This window comes from Sabethes cyaneus, chromosome 3 (assembly GCF_943734655.1).
Source record: "Sabethes cyaneus chromosome 3, idSabCyanKW18_F2, whole genome shotgun sequence".
NCBI classification, from domain to species: domain Eukaryota; kingdom Metazoa; phylum Arthropoda; class Insecta; order Diptera; family Culicidae; genus Sabethes; species Sabethes cyaneus.
The window spans coordinates 148432395-148454546 of NC_071355.1; the positions used below are offsets into that span (position 1 = coordinate 148432395).

General features: G+C 43.0%; 1 protein-coding gene across 1 annotated transcript in view; it reads left to right on the forward strand.

Annotated features, from left to right (window-relative positions):
* Positions 1–17965, forward strand: part of LOC128739322 (polycomb protein Sfmbt) — a 29777-nt gene extending 11812 nt beyond the window's left edge. Inside the window, exons 2-8 of the mRNA XM_053834800.1 lie at positions 1063–1220; positions 1608–2364; positions 3320–3797; positions 3870–4723; positions 4783–5222; positions 16165–16471; positions 16536–17965. Coding sequence (XP_053690775.1) covers positions 1063–1220; positions 1608–2364; positions 3320–3797; positions 3870–4723; positions 4783–5222; positions 16165–16471; positions 16536–17272 — 3731 coding nt within the window. The 3' untranslated portion in view covers positions 17273–17965. The remainder of the gene's footprint in view (positions 1–1062; positions 1221–1607; positions 2365–3319; positions 3798–3869; positions 4724–4782; positions 5223–16164; positions 16472–16535) is intronic.
* The last annotated feature ends 4187 nt before the right edge of the window (positions 17966–22152 follow it).

Genomic DNA, 22152 nt, shown 5'->3' on the forward strand with positions numbered 1-22152 from the left:
TTATTCCTTCGTTCCCACTTCGTCAGGGCCGCTTGGCCCCTAGGCTCAGTAGAAATCCAACTCCTCTTCTTCGAGTAGCATTTTCACCTTGTATGCCAGATTAGAGCAAGACTTTTCCGAATGATGTCTTGTGTAGCGTTCGACATCGGAACGAAAATTGAAGTCCGGGTTCCGGTCCGGTTAAAAATCGGTACTAACTTTTTTAGTCCGATCTCATTCCGGTCCGATTTAGCTCTGTTCCCTTTCTGTACAGTTCCGAAACCAGAACAGAGCCAAATCGGACTAAAAAACTTTTTACCGGACCAGAACCCGGGCTTCAATTTTCGTTCCGATGTCGAACACTAGTCTTGTGTTCACCAGTACCCGGCCAGCGAACCCCAGCCAGCGAAGTCCCAGGATTTCAAGCTTCAACCGGCCAGCTCGCCGTGCGGTTAGCAGTATTTCAATTACGAAATTACGGTATTTAGAAATTGTAGAGAATGCATAGATTTGTTAACTTTAACTAAATAAAGGAGGAGCATTAAAACATTAATGAACATCGATAATTTGAAATTAATTTGGAGGAATTGAATTAATGACGGAAAGAGGTATGGTTCTGTAGATCATCAATCCTCTGGTTCATCAATTAACAAATAAGATAGACATTGTTCATCTGATGATAGTTGGTGCAAACTTTTTTTTGCACAAGTTTTTGGTTACCTACACTAGAAATTATAATTTGCTGCTTGCATGATAACTGTGGAACAAAAAAAGTATATTGTTTACAGCAACTGCAACTGTTTCTTATTTCTTATTTATTTATTACATCAACAGACTTACATGGTCCCAATGATGGTTTAAGTTCTTAAAACTAGTGGTCAAGTGTATAAATAGTAATGCATTCTCATTCTTGAATAATACGTTAAATGACATAAGTAGTTTAAACGGTACCTGTTTCTTAATATCTGGAAAACTCGGGGAATTCTTTATCAAAACTGAATAGACACCTTGAATATGCTCTTTGATTGCTTCCTTATTTATTTCATTTAATACTAATGTAATGTTTCTTTCAACTCATTCCAGTTTTCAACCAAGTGATACCTAGTATGAATCCGCAAGAACTAAGTACTATGGTTTGGATGGGACAGTTCGCCTCGCCACTGGATGAAAACCTAACCAATCTATATGGACAGCCGATGCCAGCGGTTATGGACGATATCACGCAGCAAACGCCTTCGATGGTATGTATTGGCTACCCACCTAATTAGTATAGTTAGTTAAATCTTCTGAAGAAAGATTTGAGCGAATGATACAAACTAACTCGTAACTTTTCCGTTTACTTTTGGAACGAAAAATAATTCAAAGTTTGGTTAAGGCTGTTGATTGTAGCGCATCTTGAATGTTTTTCCTACTATTTGAACTCAGACAAAATTTTGTACGCTTCATTCACTCTTTAAGCTTTACGTTGGGTAATAGGTTTTGATTTGTTTACGTCTAATTTTGATTTTGTTTTTTCTCTTTTTCATTTTTGATTTTTTATTCGTCATTTTACGACTGGAAATATTCACATTTCACACGACACACCCACATCCATCGGCCAAATCATACAATTGTGGGTACGATTCAAGGACATGAATCCAGCCATCGGTCCACTCATTGGTGACTATAGTGGCCACGTGACGGCCATACCAACACCGGCAGCGGCGCTTGCAACGATTTCCAACTCTGAGCTGGCCATCACTAATCCAGAACTGTTTAATCTTCAGCAGCAGCAACTGCAATTGCAGCAACAGCTTAGTCTAGGAAATTACAGTTTTCTAGAGCAAAGTGGTCTGGCTAGTCAGTTGACAGGAAGTGGCACGAGTGGAAGCATTGTTGGAGGGGTGACCGATGCGGATGATTCGGTTGGAGGAGCTCGGATGGTCGATGACGATGACGAAGACGATGGGCTGAACGATGAAGAGCATGCAATGCAAACATACGAACAATACCAACGAATGGTGGAAGCTAGTAGTGAATACCTGTCCGTTTCCGGACAGGAAAGCCTGTTAAGCTACAAACTGATGAACGAAAGTCAACTGCTGCAGCCACAAGGCAATTTTCTCGATTACGACGTAAACGACGACGGCTCATCGAGTCCTCCCGGCGGCCAGCAGGACGATGTAAAGATTACCGGTTACACTTCGCAGCTTGGCGGGGCGGTATCGGGAGGATCTGGAACGTCCGGCGCGACCCAAAGCGGTGGTGAACCTAGTGGAACATCCGTACGGTTTCCGAATAAAAAAATCAAACCCGTCAAGCGGCCGGGATTGGTTCTGAAGACCCCGATCGCCTATAAAGGTGATAGCGATCCGTCGGTAATCCCGATTCAACGCGATGGAATGGGTAGGTGGTGGTTTGATTTGTTCAGTTTATGGAATCGGGCAAAATGAATTGTTATGCCATTTCTTGATTGAATTGAGAAGGTTTGTTAAAGCCTTTAGTTTGTTTTCTTCTGTAATTTGTTTTGCTCTTTTATGTATTATTTATTGAAGTTATTTTTAACAATCCGATTTGCAAAGAGGTTTTCTTAAATTACTAGAACTGTTTGACATTATACATTATAATCAGCAGTTCAGAAAACATTACAGGAACATGTTTCTTTCTTGTTAGAGTGAAATAGACAATGCAGAACAAAACTAGCCAGTAAACCAATTGTGTCGCTAGATATCTTTAATTTGAGTCTGCCCTGGCAAAAAACTATGAATTGTAACATATGTATAACTGTGTTATCGTCTTAACACCTCTTTGATTGGAAACATGTCAAATCTATAATTTCATTGCTTTCTGCTAAGATTTTCTCCATCTGTTGTAAACTATCGTTATAACAAATTTCTCTTCCCATATATAAAATTGGCATATAATTGTTGAAACCATTATTCAGCATTTGTAATGTCCAAAAAACTAGACCACGAATGATTGCATTCAATGTTTTAAAATTTAATTTTTATAGTTTTTTTTTCTTGCAAAACTATTTCGCAAAAATTAATCTGCTAGTACTAAAGGAGCTAAAAGTAAAATTCGTTGATTATGATTAAATTATTTTCAAAACCTTTATTTTTCGGAGTCCACGGAGACTGGATCTGATGATATATGCCTGATCAAAGGACACTTTGCGATTCAAATCTTTCCCAATTCCACATGTTAGAATATTTATTGTATTGAATTATCACCGTTCGGGTTGAAATGTTCAGCCAAACCAAGCTTTTTGTTAGGAAAAACGCCTTTTTCTTTACCGTGCACCGCTGTTAAACGCAAACTTTCACCTAGACTCAAATCGACTTCCCTTTCCTTCCCGCAGCAATTTGTGAAAAGTGCGGTGCAATTGGCGTAAAGCACTCCTTCTACACCAAGCAGCGCCGGTTTTGTAGCATGACCTGCGCCCGATCGTTCGACGCGTTACGTTTGTACAACAGTACCAACAACAACAATAACAGTAATAGCAGTGGCACCACCGGAACTAGTACTTCTTCCATCGTCAGCAGTAAATCATTAACCGCCGCCTTGGAAGAGAGCATCCCTCCGCTGGCAGCTCCGTCCGCTTTGCCGCCGGAACAGCTCATCGACGATTCGGCTGACGAGGTGGAGTCGGTGAACGCGACTCAAGCTGCTGCCGGGTCAGACATCGTCGACAGCAAGCATCTACTGCAGCAGCAACAACTTCAACTCCAGCAACAACTAGCTCTACAACATCAGGTTCAACAATTACAGCAACAGCAACAACAACAACAGCAGCAAGTACAAAATATCAGCTATAGATTCAAAATGTCTCAAATTGGGTATGTAGATCGAAAGCTGGATCGAAGTAAAATTAATTTAACCAAATTGTTTAATTTGTCCCACGCCCACAGCGACAATAGCAACCACGGTGTAAATAGCGACAAAACAATCAACCACGAGATTGTTCCCCAGGACGAAATCCCTCAACTGCCCAGGGGAGCACGTTTGCCTTCGCCTTGCGCTCAGGATGAGAGGATAATTAGCATTCGAAGGAAACCTTCGGAATTTATTAACTCTTTCGATTGGACCCCTTCGCTGGCGGATCCGACCTTTTTCGCGGCACCGGTCACCTGCTTTCGGCATGCACCCGGCTACGATATGTGGCCCAATGTGGTGATTGGCATGAAAGTCGAAGTAGAGAACACAGACTGCGACGCTCAGCAGATTTTGATCGGCGGAACACCGCATTCCTTTTGGGTGGCTACGGTGCTTCGTATTTGCGGTTACAAAGCTCTACTCCGCTACGAGGGTTTTGATACAGATTCCTCGAAAGATTTTTGGGTAAATCTGTGCTCGTCCGAGGTTCATCCGGTGGGTTGGTGTGCCACTCGCGGGAAGCCTTTGATCCCGCCCAAAAGCATAGCTAAACCGTACAAAGATTGGAAAGAGTTTTTAGTTAAGCGGCTGTCCAATGCGAGAACGCTCCCTTCTACGTTCTATAATAAGATCAGCGAAAGTTTCAAATCTCGTTTCCGAGTTGGTCTCAATCTGGAAGTAGTGGACAAGAACCGTATCAGCCAGGTAAAGGTGGCTTCGATCAACAAGATCGTGGGGAAACGGCTCTACGTACGGTACTACGACAGTCCACCAGATGACAATGGTTTCTGGTGCCACGAAGATTCCCCGCTCATTCATCCGGTTGGTTGGGCAACAACGGTGGGTCACAATCTAGCCGCACCGCAGGAATATATGGATCGCATGAATGGTAAGTGTTGAATAATTTTAAATACATAGCATCTAACCAAACATGATTGTCCTTTACAGCTGCCCGTGACCAGATTCTAGAACCGAACGAAGACGATGCAACTATGGATTTGTTCAAGACTAATTTCCACTTCGAGGAATACTATCTGGAAGGTAAACAGACCGGTTTCGAGGAAGGCATGAAACTGGAAGCCGTTGATCCTCTCAATCTGTCATCGATCTGCGTCGCAACGGTGATGTCGGTGTTGAAGTTCGGCTACATAATGATTCGTATCGATTCGTACGATCCCGACGTTAGCGGGGCGGATTGGTTTTGCTATCACGAAAAATCTCCGTGCATCTTTCCGGTAGGGTTTTGCTGCAGCAATCAGATCACACTTACACCCCCCAAGGGGTACGATTTAACGACCTTCACTTGGGACCAGTACCTGGTGGACACCAACAGTAAACCGGCGACAGAGGATCTCTTCCATCGGGATATATTGCGACAGAAATTTAAGGTAGGTGTGAGTAAAAGTACCACTACGATAAAAATCAATAGAAATTAGTTTGTAACTTCATGGGCGTCATTGCTATAAGCCCTAGAAAGATTTGATGTGAACCTCCTCTACGAAACCTTGGAGTTGACTCCTCTATTTGAAAGTCGTGGCGCTTAATGGCCGCACTGTAGACCAGCGTAATGTCGCGGTAATTACAACAATTATAATCAGTTCATCAGTCATCGGGTGTACCTACTTACTTACTGATCGGTCCATAGCCGGTGGTGGGTAAAATCAGTGTTGCGAATCCCTCTTTTCTTCTTCAGCAGCATAGAGCCGGGGTGGCTCGTGCTGTTTCAAGCACTCGTCTCCATTCAACACGGTCTTGGGCCACTCGTCGCCAATTTCCTAGTCGTCTCAGAAGTCGCAAATCGCTTTCGACCTAGTCGAGCCATCGTGCACGTTGGGCCCCCCTGTTCCTGGTACCGGTGGGGTTGTTGAAGAGGACTATTTTCGTCGCACTGTCGTCCGGCATCCTTACAACGTGTCCGGTTCACTGCTAACCTGCTGTAGCCTGCTAACTTTCGCTAGATGTACGATGGGAGTCTCCCCAAGCAGTACCTGTAGCTCGTGAGTCATACGCCTCCGCCACTCTCCGCTTTCAGTTTCTCAAATATCGTCCGCAGCACTTTCCGCTCGAACACGGCAAGGGCGCGTATGTCCTCCGTGAGCAGCGTCACGGCTTCAAGTCCATAAAGAACTACCGGTCTAATAAGAGTTTTGTGCATTGTTAGCTTCGTACGGCGGCGTACGCTTCCTGATCGTAGCGTTTTACGAAGGGCAAAGTTAGGGCCGATTTCCTGCTTGGCTGCGCCGCTGGATCTTCTTACTAGTGTTGTCCGCGGTCATCAGCGATCCCAAATACACGAACTCCTCTACCACTTCTAGTTCGTCGCCGTCAACGGTTACCGTCCGTGAGAAGCGCGTGTTTGTTTCGTTTGAGCCTCTTCCTTTCATGTATTTGGTCTTCGACGCATTTATTTTTAGCCCAATTCTCCTAGACTCCGCTTTCAGTCTGGCGTAGATTGCCTCCGCCGTCGCAAAGTTCCTGGCTATGATATCGAAGTCATCTGCAAAGCCTAGAAGTTGGCTACTCTTGGTAAAAATCGAACCTCTCGCAGGGCTGAAAGTTGGTCACTTTTTAGTGACTTGGTCACTTTTTTCAAGCTAGTCTCTTAAAAGTCACTTTTTTGATCAAAAAGTCACTAAAGTCACGTTTTTCCATCAAAAAGTCACTAAAGTCACTATTTTCATAGGGGCCTGTTCTGTAAGTCACGTCGTGTGGCACTTTGCTCGAATAGTCCACTTTCAGTATTTATCGCGCCGTTATGCTGTCCGTTCTCCCTGTACTCGACAGTAACTGAGACATTGCTGGACGTGACTTACGGAACAGGGCGCATAATTCTATTTTTTACTACTGCTAAATGAAACTGCTAGAAATTTTTGAATTTGAAAATTTGAATAATGGTTTGTTATTTCCGCGGGATGTTATCTGTATACTCTAAGCATTTTAAGCTTAGAGTGCTGCTTCGAACCAAAGTAGGATGGATATGTAAGCCACTTGTATGGCCAGCCAAGAAGATTAGTGTTCGACATCGGAACGAAAATTGAAGTCCGGGTTCCGGGTACCACTTAAGTACCGCCAATGTATAATCCTAAGGCAAATACCAATGCACAAAACCTATCCTTAATTCAAACCCCCGCGCAGAAGAAAATGTGTTCTACATGTACAAGCTCGAAATTTCGCAGCAAGCTGATCATAGCATGGGTGAATTTATAGGGCTAGTTGTACGATCCTCGTTGTCGTCGTCATCGCCAGCAGCATTGATCTGGGGTGGTTCGTGTTATTTCAAACAGTCGTCATCGTTCAATTCGATCTTGAATTACTCGTCGCCAATTTTTCAGGACGCCAGGCGTCTCAGAGATGTCACAAGTCGATTTAGACCTGGTCCAGCTATATCACACGTAGGACCCCTCCGTTCTGGGTCCCGGTGGGGTTGTTGAATAGAAATGATTTCCTGTCCTGTTAGAAGTGTGTGCAGTCCACTGTGACTTATCAATTTTTGCTAGATATACCTACGATAGTAATCTTCCTTAGCAGTATCTGTTGTTCGTTATCCATACGCTTCTTCGCTTTCAGCTTGTACTTCGGCAAGTGTCGTCCGCAGTACCTTCCTCTCGAACAGAGAGGAAGCAAAGGCGCGTATGTTCTCCGTGAGCATCCATAAAAACTACCGGTCTAATGAGGAGTTTGTACATTGTTGGCTTCGTACGGCGGCTTGTGATGTTATCCCAGTGATGTTATCCGCGGCCACCAGCGATCTCAAATACACGAACTCATCTACTACTTCTGGTCCGCCTTCGTCAACGCTTACCGTCCGTGAAAAGCGCACGTTCATCTTCTTTGAGTCTCTAACATTTGGTCTTTGATGCATTTATTTCCAGCCCAATCCTCATTGCCTCCACTTTTTGCTTTCCGTAAAAAAGTACTCCGCCGTTGCAGTTTTTGGCTATAATATTGAAGTCATCTGCGTAGCTAAGGAATTGACTACCTCTACTGAAAATCGAACTTCTCGTTTCGATACTCGCTTGTAGGATCCCACCTCAAGAGTGATGTAAAAAGCATGCAGGATAGGCCATCAACTCGTCTCGACCCTCACCGCGTGTCGAAAAGACCAAGATTCGAACATACAACATACCTCGAAGGGGACGACTAGGAGGCTAAGTTTTAACATCTATTTTCTTTGGAGGAACGCTCAATTCAAACCAAAATAGCTTTTGATTGAAAATAATTCCAAATCCTCACGGTTAGGCTATATCAGATTTTTTTGTATGACCTTCCTAGGAAAATTTTCTAACTATGCCCCTTGATACGTCTTGATGGCATGTATCATGACTCGTAACTAATAAAAAGGGTGACCACACTCGGGAAATAGGGAAAATGTTGGAAATTTGAACTTGACGGAAATTTGGCGAAAATTGTTCTTAACGAAAATTTATTAATTCTGAATTCCATTCTGAGACAAATGAATCTATACACCCGAATGAAATCTGCGTACCAGGAATTACTAGACAGCTTTGATCTGTAGATCTGTGATCTTTTCGAAAGATTTGAAATTAAAAGTGGGTAATAAAAAACAAAGTCCTTGTGGCACAAAAAAACAAAGTCTTGTGTTAAATTCTGCTTTCGGACCGACGAACCGACATGACATCTCATACATTTTCCTATGAAAACTTGTATCCGATTATCTTGAAAAAGTAGAGAACAGGTTTGGTAGAATGTCATTAACTACCTGACCGAAACGAAAAAACTAAAATAAAAATGTGAATGAACAAAGAGTTAATTATCTGTTTGTAGAATACTCAAACAATTACCGGACTTTTTTGATATTCATACATACATACATGGTTTAAAAAAAGTCTTGAGTTTAAACATCTGTCTAAGACATGACCCTTCTTTATCGACAGACTTCGCGGCCGACTACAGGACAATTACGGAACTAGTGCAAAAAACCTGCTGACTCCATCTAGCAGCATCGCCTAGCCGAGACTCGAACATGCGACGACTGACTTGTTGGACCAGCATCATACCTCGAAGCTAACTGGGCGATTACATAGTTTAATCACGTGTCATTGATTTCAGGGATTTCAAAAGTACATAATTTTCTTCCTCAAAATAATAATTATGTTCATGAAACTCTTCTTCACTTCATTCTTTGCATTTATCAGAATATACTCACATTTTTTTGTGAACAAATCTTTTATTTATAACTATTTTTGAAATATCAAAAATCAATTACGCGTGTTTGAACATTAAAATATAATGAATTTTGTATAAATGATGAATCTGTCTCTCGTACGCATAGCGCACGTTAGAAATTTCCCAAAAAGGATGTGGACTAGGGCGGTCTAACCGGTAGTACCGAAACCGGCAATACTGACCAAATTTTGAAAACCAATATACTGGTTGTAAAAGAGCAAAAAATGTGTATTTTTCTTCTTTCGGGCATTTCATTAAAACTTCGCTTTAAAAAGAACTTTGAACTCGTAGAAAAACAGCTTGTAATTATTGCTGAAGAGATTTTTAAAATTGAATGGATTATTTAAAGAAATCTAATTAAATTGGAGTGTAATGCGAAATTACAACAAGCGATGAAAAGTTTGCAGCAGTCTGTCAAATAATTGTAGCACTTGAATTTGTTTTGGCTGCCTTGAAGCATCTTCGCTGGGTATTTGGCTCAATGTATGAGGCGGACATAATGCTGCAATCCATGTTGGAACCACTTCATATTCAATTATCGTTTTCGAATTATTCAAAGCTGCCAAAGAACGATTTGAGGGAAAACAATCGAAATACGAGGATCAATTTTGCCTTCAAAGAATCTGTAAGTAAAGTCTTCAAAATATTTTTAACTCTTCGAGAGGTATTTTAAGAACAAACAAGTTGACGAAATCTTAATGCAAATAAATGCGCCTTACATTTGTGGGATTGATAACTTAAAAGTGCCTGTACCTGCGAATTAATGTTAATGACGAATAAGATGACGGTATGATTGATCCGGCCTGCCGATGATCGAAGAACTCGAGAAGACTGGGTGAACGCAAAGTACTCATTCTACTAGCATTGATTGAATTTAATAAAAATACCTCTTTTAAAACAATGAAAAGTGGATTTTCCTTTTTAAGAAGGGATAGAAGAAAAAAGCTTAACCATAATATTTAACGCGCTTGCAACCATTCGTCAAATTTCGATGGAAGTAGAAAGAGCTTTATCAATTGCTGGAAATTTTTCTATTAAAACCTATTCTAGAATGAGAGACGAATCGCTAAGCATAATGTGAGTCTTGAAATTCAGCTTTGCTAAATTGCAATCTGAAAGTAATAATTTGAAAAATAAAGTCTTGCAATAGAACACCTACATTCTTTTAACTCGAAAATTTAAAAAAATTCTACTATTTGCTCTATTAATCTACAAGTTCAATTCCTTCTATGCCGTGATGACCGGGAATCCAGTACCGATTTACTATGTTTACGTGGCTTAGTGGGCGTTGCGAGCGTATTAGTAAATCTTGAGTGCATAAAAATTATGTAGAACTTAGTGAGGTTAATTTATCAAAATTCAAAAAACGATCCTATCGAAAAACATGGCAGCGGATGTTCCACTAGTAGGTACAAGCTTTGTTTGAGCGTGTTGCAGTTCTGAAGCAGTACATTAGATCACATGATGTTATAATGCACAGCAGATTGTGGAGAAGAAATAGCGTAGTAATTTGAAAAAAAAACCTGGGCTTAAACGTCTTTCTAAGACTTAACTCTTCTTCATCGACAGATTTCGCAGCCGGCTGCTAGAGTACAGGACAGTTACGGGGCTAGTGCAAAAATCCTACTGACTCTCTCTAACAGCACCGCCTAGCCGAGATTCGAACATACGACGATTGGCTTGTTAAACCAGCGTCATATCTCGAAGTTAACTAGGCGCAAATTTGTTAAAAAAGAGGTAACGAAATTTAAAAAGGGCAAACTGACTATTTTCAGTTGTTTTCAACATTATATACTGCGTGAATAACTTAATCTAAGTTATTTTTTCTAAAACTTTAGGTCACTTTTTGGTCACTATTTTTCAAATTTTGGTCACTAAAGTCACTATTTTTAGTTGGCCAGGTCGCTTCCAGCCCTGCTCTCGTTTCGTTGCCCGCTCGTCGGATCACCCCCTCAAGAGCGATGTTGAACAGCATGCAGGATAAACCGTCACCTTGTCTCAACCCTCGCCGCGTCTCGAAGGGACTCGAGAGTGTCCCAGAAATACGTACGAAACACATCACTCGATCCAATGTAGCTCTGATCAGTCACGTCAGTTTGTCCGGGAAACCGTGTTCGTGCATTATCTGCCATAGCTTGTCTCGATCGACTATATCGTATGCTGCTTTGAAATCAATAAAGATGTGATGCGTGGGCACGTTGTACTTCCGACATTTCTGCAAGATCTTTCGGATAGTAAAAATTTGGTCCGTAGTTGTGCGAGCCCCCCTGAAACCCGCCTGATAATTCCCCACGACACCTTGTGCTATCGGTGACAACCGGCGTAACAGGATCGGGGAGAGTACCTTGTTGGTGGCGTTTACCAGCGTAATACCACGATAGTTGCAGCAGTCTAGCCGATCACCCTTTTTGTAGACCACTCCTTCCATCCATTCCTCCGGTAGCTTTTCCTCCTCCCAAATCCTCGAAATAACCCAGTGTAGAGCCTTTGCTAGCGTTTCTACGCCATGTTTATAAAGCTCTGCCGGTAGGCGGTCCTTCCCAGCGGCTTAATTGGTCTTCAGCAGCCCGATTTCTCGTTTTACTTCTTGGAGATCAGGTGCTAGAACATTACTATCTTCCATGGGCGCTCCTAGGTTAATTTCCGTTCCGCCTCCTTCTGCGACTTCGTCAATGAGGTGTTCACCGAAGAACTGCTTCCATCTATCGACCACCTCGCGCTCGTTTGTAATTAGATTCCCTCCCAACGTCCCTACACAGGTTTCAGTGCGTAGCCCTTCCGAGTTTGGTTCATCTTCTCATAAAACTTGCGCGTGTCATTAGCTCGGAATAGTTGCACTAATTCTTTACGATCTCTGTCCTCCTTTTGGCGTTTTTTCCTCCTCAGAATCGTGGTCAAAATCAAATCAATCATTTTGTGTACTCCGAGGCTCAGTTCCTAGTGCGGTAGCGGCCTCTCCGATGGCCGAGCGTATTCTGCCCCAACCGTCTTCGAGGTTTGAAGCACCTAACTCCTCGGAAGAAGGCAGTGCCTCATTCAGTACTGGCGCGTAGTTCTCGGCAGCTTGTGGGTTATCTAGCTGCCTGATGTTCAGCCGAGGAGAGCGGCTTTGACGTGTCCGGTATACGGTGGACAGCTTTGAGCGCACATGTAGTGCTACTAGGTAATGGTCAGAATCAATATCCGCACCCCGACGGGAGCGTACTTTCGTGGTGTTAGAGAAAAACCGGCCCTCTATGAGAACGTGGTCAATTTGGTTCATTGTACGTTGGTCAGGTGACTTTGTCCTACCACCGGTCTATACATTTCTTCCCTACCAACCTGGTGTTCATATCCCCGATGACGATCTTGATGTCCTGTGACGAGCAGCTGTCGTACGTTGCCTCCAGCCTCGCGAAGAATGCTTCTTTCTCATCGTCGGGTCTACCTTCGTGCGGGCAGTGCACGTTAATGATGCTATAGTTGAAGAAACGGCCCTTTTTCCTCAATACACACATTCTCTCGTTGATCGCCTTCCAATCTATCACGCGATCCTGCATTCTGCCCAACACTACAAAGCCCGTTCCCAGTTCGTTGGTAGCGCCACCGCTCTGGTAAAACTGGGCCTTTCCGCCACGGATCTTCCATACCTTCTCTCCTTTGCGACAGATTTCCTGCAGAGCTACGATACTGAGTTTGTGGGGTTCAAGCTGTTCAATCAGCACCCGCTCGCAACCTGCAAAATTTAGCGATCTGCAGTTCCAAGTACCGAGTCTCCATTCGTCGTCCTTGTTCCGTCGCCTAGGTCGATGCCGAATATTCCGCTCCGAATTTGCTTGAATTTTGTTAGTTGTAATTTAATTTAAATGTGTAGCCGTACTGGAGCAATACTACCGAGTCTCACGATGGGGCTGTCATCTTATAGTGCCAAGACTCACTATACCTCCATCCCGGTTAGTATACGACCTTAGATTCCACCAGGGTTGGTTACCCGATCTCCGCTAAGGTTGCTCGTATTCCGGCTGGTGCCACGAGGACGTCGGGATCGGAGTTGCTGGATAAGAGGCTAACGACCACTATGGGGTCTATATTCCGCATTATGCAGCCGTTTACCAGCCAGGTACAAATTCGTCGACCACTTAAAAGTATCATCATCTATCACCACCGCAGTTCCAGCATATACCTACTGCGGTTTGGAAGAGTTTATGACAAGCCCTACCCTCGCAGTTTAATTCTTAAGATGCGTGTACGCTTTTTCCACAGCTCTTCCGATGATACGATGTCATCCGCGAACCCGAATGTTATGAGGTTTCGTGACGTGATGATGGTACGCATCTCTGCATGCCCCTCTTCGAATAGTACTTTCCAATGCAATGTTGAATAGCATATTTGATAGCCCGTCACCTTGCTTCAAACCATTTACCGTCACAAACACGTCCGATGTCTCGCCCGCTATTCTGATTTTGAACCATCAATGGTAGCGCGTATCTGCCTAGTCAGTTTTGTTGCACAACCATGTTCAAGCATAATCTGCCACAGTTCATTTTGCTTAACTGAATCGTACGCCGCCTTGAAGTCTATAACCAAATGGTAAGTCTCCAAGTTGAATTCCCGGAATTTATCGAGGATCTGTCGCAAGGAGAACATTTGGTCCGTCGTGGAGCATCAGGATGCGGGAGAAAATTTTATGTGCAGAATTTCAGAGAGTAATGCTCCGTTAAATGCTGCATTCGAGTCGGTGCCCTTTTTGACGTAGGACTACGTCTTACGACAAGGTTTGGGATAGGGTGAAGGGTGTCATTCCAAAAAATCGAAAAATGAGAGCTTCACGAGAAAATGAAATATTTTGAGCGCTAATAGCTAAGCGGTTTCCCGATCGATTTTGTTAATATTTTTGCGCCACTATCGGAAAATTTTCTACGCATTCACACCAATAAAGAAAACTATTGATTTCAAAGTACGTACTATTGAAAATAATGAAACTAGAAATCCTCGCTTCGTGATTGGTTGGAAAGAAGCCATCGTAGTTTGTAACCAATTATTGAAAACGACGTTTATTCACGAGCTTCCCAAATGCTAATGATATATTTTACTCTGAATGTCACTCTTATTTCTACTTCTATGCCTACTATATCTGCTACAAGTTTTAATGTAATTGTAGAACAAAAGTGACAGTCTCCCCGTCGCAACAGGTCGAAGATTCTTGATGACGATCTAAACACATACAAATTTGATATCTGTGCTAGGGAAGTAAGCCAAAAAGAATGACAAAGCCTCCTCATACCAACAAATTTGTTACGAACACGATTAAACCTCGTCCAATTTGATGTCTGTGTTAGGGAAATGTGCCAGAAAAATTACAAAAGTTCTTTCCCCCAACAGATAGTAAATTCTTTACGGCGAAACGATTAAACCTAGGCGAATTTAATATCTGTATTGGAAAAGTGCGCTACAGCTGTAGTAGTGTTCGGTTATAATATTATTCAGTGTGGGTACGCACGCGTACTGAAAAGATGAGCTGTTGATAAAATCGGATTGAATTGGTAACATCCTTTAAACGTGGGGGAACCAATTGTAATAAAAACAATCTTTAATCTGTATGGTAGCAGGAAAGCAGGAAATGCACAAAGAAATAACTCTGAAAGTTATTGAGGAATGAACGTATACAATGTTACTACTTTGATAAATGTTACATAAAACGCATGTAGCATGTATTTATCCTGCATATAGATGCCGTCCTTTTCAGCTGCTTTGCCGTTTTTAATGCAACATGGGACCACATCAGCAAGCCTTTCGAAGACACGGTTCAGTTCGCGGGGTTTTTACCAGAGGCATCGAACCAACTGCGTCTTGAAAAATGTCTTTCGGTTACTTGTTAACAGATTCTGAATCCGCAACAGAAACATCTCTCGTATAAAACATATTTAGTTGACATTGACGTAACAGTAATCGTGTTCATTTTTTATGGAAATAGTACAAACATATCGCTTAAATGTGACTCAGGCTTCAAAACATATTTTTCACATCCTTCAAATGGGGAACCGATACTGGATACTTGTCATATGTCAAAATTGATTCGTAACACGCCCGCAGCTAAACAAATACTTAAGAGCATAAAAGGAGTCGTCGAATGGAAATATATTGAAAAGCTAAATGAGATACAGAAATTTTACTGGACGCTTGTCGAACAGAGACGTGAATTTTGAGAATCAAAAGTGGATTTGTCCAAGCAAACCGTAAGCAGAAATGTTGCAGAAGCATTTGAAACCTTAAGATGCAAACATGTCGATTTCAGTCACTGTTCTGAAACAGTGCGTTTTATTCGTTAAGTCATGGGTACAAAATGCTCAACTTTTCAAAAATACAAATGACTTGAAAACACGGAGAACCTTTAGCGCAATGTACAAAAAGCACAAGGTTTACAGTGGACTCCTTATGGCCTCCGTAAAAAACCGGTTTTCTCTGTTTTATTATCGCTATTCACAGTTTTAGGAAGTATGAAAGATATTTGGTGGCGAAGGTGCAGCATTACATGGATACTATTGCAGTCAAGATCACTTAGAAACATTTTTCAAACATTTTTCGAGCTTCTACCAAAGGAAATTGTTTCGATTTCGACTAGATTAGAATTTTAAAATTACAATTCATTCTCGATTAATCTCCAAAGTTGTAAAACAGCAGTCAATGTTGATTTGAACAGTGGTTTGATGTACGACGTGCTTTGCAGTGGGAATGCTGACGATGATAGCATTCTGTTTTACGCAACAAGCAAATCAGCAGTTAGAGAACAAAAAAATTTACTCAGCAAAATTAATTGTGAATTTTGTTAATCAAACGAGATGCTATCAGTGGGGTACATACAGATATACATTTGATCGCAAAGTTAACTGAACGCCGTTTTAAATTCTTAGGTGGTTTTTTTTATAACGGTAGTTCTATACAATCAAATTAGGGAACGGTAGAAGAAAATAAAGAACACAGAGTCGATAGGATGCAGCACAGTTTCGTCGTCGCGTCAGTAAAACGAGTTAGATTAACAAGAGAGACACTGTAAACTACACTAGGGTTAATATTTTATTAATAAATGTCATCGAATTGCTGAAACCTTGATGTACCCTGGGCTGTTATTTGCTTATAATAGCATTGTAATTTTTTTATCCGCAGGTGGGAATGAAACTAGAATCGGCCGATCTAATGGACCCGAGACTGATCTGCGTGGCAACAATCTCCCGAGTCGTAGGCCGTTTGCTCAAGGTTCACTTTGACGGCTGGGACGACGAGTACGATCAGTGGCTGGATAGTGAAAGCCCAGATATCTATCCGATCGGATGGTGTGTTCTGGTTGGTCACAAGCTGGAAGGACCACGTATACTACCCAAAATTCCACCGACACAGAAAATCTCTCCCAAAATGACTAAAAAAGGAAAACGAAAGAAAAAGGTTATGAAATTTGAACTTGGCACTTCCGAACGTAAGTTGTTCGTCGAATAGTCTAAATAAGCAAATCACCTCACGCTATTTTCTTTCTTCTCTAGTGCATCCCGTGGCCACAACACGCACCGCGTCGATCAAAAAAGAGCAAGAGCAGTTCGAGCAACAGAAACAAGTTAGCAACGCCGATCAAAATAACATACCCTACTCAATAGCGGATCTGCAGAGCAACTTAGACCACATGCAGTATACAAGCCATAGTACAGCGATTTCGTTAGAATCTCGCAGTGCCTCTGGCAGTGGCACCTCATCGTCGCTTCTCTCCATCAAACACGAGCCTCCACATGACCCGTTATTGGGGCCGATCTTCGATCAATCAACGGAAAGCATCGGAGTCGACGATGACGATATGGGAGGTTTAAAAACTGAAGATGAGGACGGTGAATCGAACAGCGCCACCGGTAACCCATCATCAGTGCCCTCAGAAATCACAGATATCGAGATGGAGAAAATCATTCCACGGCTTATCAACGATAACGGAACAAGTTCGCCCGATCCATCGATTGCCGGTAGCCAAATTAACCCGGACAGCTGGGATGTGAAGGACGTGGCCATGTTTCTTACTGCGAACGATTGTTCGGTGCACTGCGAAGCATTCATGGCCGGTGGCATCGACGGTCGACGGCTACTGCAGCTCAGCAAAGACGAAATTATTACCCTGCTGAACATGAAGGTGGGACCGTCACTGAAAATTTTTGATCTCATCCAGCAACTCAAGTGCAAAATCGATCCGAGTAAATCGCGACTACTGAAATCCAGCTTGGGGAAGAAGTATCTGTAGCGAGATCTTGCGGGAGGGACATATCCGAAGAGTATTAGCTTATTTCTTTGTTCTCCATTTGCGCCACCTGCTGAAAAAAGGGTTATTTAGTTGCTTTTCGTTTATTTTTTTACATCTAGTAGTTTTTCGTGTAGCAAAGTTTATAGGTTCTTTTTTTTAACAAGTATACTCTTTCTGTTGTGATTGAAGAGAAACATTTTTTACTACAATTCAACCGTGTCAGAAATTTTGAAGCTTTCTGTCGTAGACAAAGTTAAGCAGGTATGCGCATATTGTTTCACGAATGAACATTTCCAGTGATATGAGTGGGCGGGAAGTGAAGAAAGCAATTACCAAAAAAAAAACAAACAAAAGAAACAACACTGATAACAAAAAATACAATAAAATACTAGTTGAACGTGGACGGGAGCGTCACAGGGCTTGCATTCAAGGCAAATTGAAGTGTGGAAGTTGTGTGTGCAACAGTGAATTCTTGCTCGAATTGCTAAATAATGTCTAAATGGAAACACAAGAAACAAAGTAAAACAATACAAAAGTATAGAAAGTATACATGAAATTGTATAAAGGTAACAGCTAATATGCTAGCAGTAGAATAATGTTTCAGAATTTATTGGAATATCTTTTTTACGAGGAAAGAGAAAGCAAAAGTATATTTAGAGTAGAGCAAAGTGAAAGAAATATAAGCCGAAAGGAAGTAACTTTTCATGAAAATAAGGTATCTTATATTCAGCAAAGTTGTGTCTTTTTACTATTTGTACAACTTTGTAATTTCTGTTTCATTTATTTCTGTTTCATTTATTTCATTTACATGTATATATCAACAGACACAGTTGCCCTAATGATAAAAGAGTCGTCTTAATATTAAAATAATTTTTGTGCGTTGCACGTTACGGGACACATGATAGTCGAAAACGGCTGACACTCTGTTGAAAACTTTTTGCAAGCCTATAATTGCACTGTTAGCACCATAGTTAGTTCGTCGGTGCGGTAGACGTAGTGTTGGAACCATCCTTAAAGTTCTGGAGGGGGCGTTTATGTTTATCAACTGGAGGATGTCTGGGCAGTCGATACGGGCTGTTAAAACGTCTGCGACAGTCATTGCACGAGAGGTATCGCGGCGAAGCTGGAGTGTGTCGAGTCGGAGAAGTTGACAACGTTCCTCATAAGGAGTGACCTGCATAGGTTGTCTCCAAGGTAGAAGGCGTAGAGCATAGCGAACGAATCTACGTTGGATATTTTCGATCCGTAAAACAGCGTTGTTGTAGTGTGGATTCCACACTGACGAGCAATATTCGAGAGGAGATCGCACTAATGAGCAGTATAAGGCAGTAAGGCATTGTATGTTTCGGAATTCTCTTGTCATGCGAATAATTAGACCGAGCATTCTAGAGGCTCTAGACACAATGAATGACATGTGCTGTTTATAGGTGAGATGGCAGTCCAGTATTACGCCTAGGTCCTTCACGTGATCGACTCGTGGGATCGGAGTTGAATTAAGGCTGTAATCAAAGTTCAGCGGCTGCAGTTTCCTGGTAAACGTCACTACTGAGCATTTTGATGGGTTGAGTAGCATGCGGTTTAGTGCACACCAATGCGCGAAAATGTCCAGTTGTTTCTGGAGGAGATGGGCATCGCCGATGCAGTTGATTTTCGAGAATAACTTCAAGTCGTCTGCAAACGCCAGTCGCGGGCAGTCGAGCAAGTTATGTACATCATTAAAATAAAGCAAGAAGACCAGCGGACCCAGATGGCTGCCTTGTGCAATCCCAGACGAGGCGGAGAATGGATCCGAGATCTCCTGACCGATCCTCACACGGATAGTTCGTCCTGTCAGATAGGATGTAAACCAGTTCAGCAAGCTCCCACAGAATCCGAGGCGGTCCAGCTTGGCGACGGCAATACGATGGTTGACTTTGTCGAAGGCAGCGGAGAGATCAGTATATATTGCGTCAGTTTGCGAACGTTCAGTGAAGCTATCAGTCACGTAATTAGTGAAACAAAGCAAATTCGTAGTGCAGGATCGCTTTGGGAGGAAACCGTGTTGCTCGTTGGCTAACGTTTGTTGGCAATAGGAGAAGATTGGCTCGATGATTACTAACTCGAACAGCTTCGATACAGCACATAAGGCTGATATTCCCCTGTAGTTATCGACTTTGGTTCGATCTCCCTTTTTGAAAACTGGGAACATATAGGCTTGTTTCCATGCTTCAGGAAAGCGTCCGCTGGCCAGAGATAGGCGAAACAGATGTGAGATTGGTGCAAGCAAACCGGTTATACAGTGTTTTATAAGTGTTGCAGGAATTCCGTCGGGGCCGGGAGAACTCGAATGCTTCATTTTGGCAGTTGCAGAGAGTACAACACGGTCGTCGAAATCAATAGATGAGATTGCGCGACCGGTAGGAATAACATTGTTAGCAGCAGTGTCGATTTGACTTGAAGTAAGTGTTTCATTACAAAAGACGCTAGAGAATTTCGTTGCAAAAAGTCTACAGATTGCGGGAGTATTATCTGCCGTCTCCCCGGCAAACTCTAGGGTAGTCGGTAGACTGGATTCTTTACGTTGCTGGTTGACAAATTTCCAAAATCGCTTGGGGTCGGATTTCAGTTTAGCTTCCATACGTCTCGTGTAATTGCGGTGACAGCGGCGACTAAGACGTCTATATGCATGGTTCAAATGTTGATAATGTTCGCGTAGGTGAAGATGCCTGTTCGCGGAAAGTTTCCGGAAAATACCCCTTTTTACAGTTTTTAGTCGACGTAATTCCGGTGTTTGCCATGGAGGATGTTTAGAAGGCGTGCTCCGTGATTTAGGCACAAAGCGCTCGATTAGCTGGTTCATTAGCAAGGAGAATTCGCTGACTGCAATATTAATGTCGTGTTGAAGTAAGACTATCGACCAGTTGAAGTTTTGTAATGCAAGCAAAAGTCCGTTGTAGTCGGCTTGACGGAAATTGTAACTAGATGGAGGAGGTGTTTCGTGGTAGTCAGGTCTTTGAGAGTTGTGGAGGGAGAGAACCAGTGGAGGATGGTGAGGTACGAGCTTGACTAGAGGGACGGGAGCAATCGTCAACCGAGGAGCAGATTCACTGGCGGAAACGAAGCATAAATCTAAACAGCGACCATTTTCATTCGCGTTGCAGTTGATCTGAATCAGATTTGAGCAGCTGTAGCCGTCGAGCAGGTCGAGAGCGCAGGTGTGAAATGAAGAATGGTCAGGATCCGGGTAGGTAAAGCCGTTCCGAAAGGCGCGCCAGCAAATGTTAGGAAAATTAAAATCGCCGATAATGACTATTTCATCGCGCGGTTTTGCTTTCGCAGCTATCATCAACACTGAATTGAGATGGGACTCGATCAGCGTTTTGTCACGAGTACGATCGGGTGGAATATAAATGGTGCAAAGATATAAGTTACGGTCCTTCAACTTTATAGATACCCAGACTTGCTCAATGTTGTTCCAAGCTACGTCGTTGACTCTGGATGCTTTCAGGCTACGGCGAACAGCAACGAGCACCCCTCCGCCGGTTTTTTTCGAGCTATTGTGAGGACCGCGGTCGCAGCGGAAGCCTTCATATTCATGTCCCAAGAGTTGAGACTGTAGAGTGCGGTCGTCGAGCCAGGTCTCCGTTAACGCGATGACGTCGTAGAAACCTTCTGAGATGGCGAGAAAATAATCGTCGATGACAGTATTCATCCCGCAGGCATTCTGGTAGTATAACAGCAGTGATTCCTTGGTTGCACTCGACATGCATGAAGTTGATATTGGCCTATCGGGATGAGGAATTTCGGCCGGTTTAGGAGAGGTGACGTTACGGCTGGAACCTTTGGCGACAGTCAGAGAGGAACTAGCTGAAGACTCGACGGGATCTTCCAGGATGCTGTCCACAGTGCGTCTGAAATTTCGACAAACATCAGGGCGAGAGAAGTCGGGAATGCACAGATACTTGCCTGAGATAGCAGGCTGGAAGACCCCATCCAAACCACCGGATACAGGGCCGGGATGACTCTGTTGGCAGGATACTATTACATTGTTGCATGCAGGCTCATGAAGAACGGCAGATGGCTTAACTGTATCGTGGCCGGAAGGGGCTTCCATGATGCTTTGCTGCGTGCATCCCGGCGTTGACGATGGTGAGAATGGCTGGCCTATTCGTCTACCTCTATACGATGAGCATGATCTGAGTCCACCGGCGGCATTCTTGATGAGATTTCCTTCGGCGAAATTTTGACAATCCTTGCAGCGTTTTTTGTCCGATAATCCTCAAACAGACGAAAACGTACATTTTCCGGCCATGTTTCGCAGCATAATGCTTTGTCCTTAAATTGTTGGTTGACTCCAATTTTGAAGGACACGAAGTTGAGTGTTGCAGGATCTTTCCCCGTAGGAACCAGCTTCACAACCTTAGGTTGATCTCCAGCATGCAACGCCGGACGATAAGGACGAGTTGTTTGTGCTAAATATCCGAATTTCTTAGTGCATCCAATTCCAAAAGCTATGTCGGAAAACGCTAGGCAGTATCGCACAACTAACGAAAAGCGTTAAAACTTACTTATTGATCCGTGTCCGCCAGTTCAGCCGACCAAAGGGACGAAATCAGGGATCTCCATAGCCTACGGTTACCCACCATGGCTTTTACCTTTCACCAGGATAGGTTCTCATCAACAGCCCAGATGTCGTCCTGCTCTGCCAAGAGCCACTGGGATTTCAGTCGAGTGCTTCTCTGCGGATCTCGTTCGCTCCTTTCTTCAAGGTGCGTCCGATCCACTTCCACCTACCTTCACGAATTTCTGTTGCTATCGGCCGTTGTGAACATCAACGATGCAACTCCTCGTGTATTAACTTGTCAGGATATCCACAAGGTACGAATGATATCTATATCGAA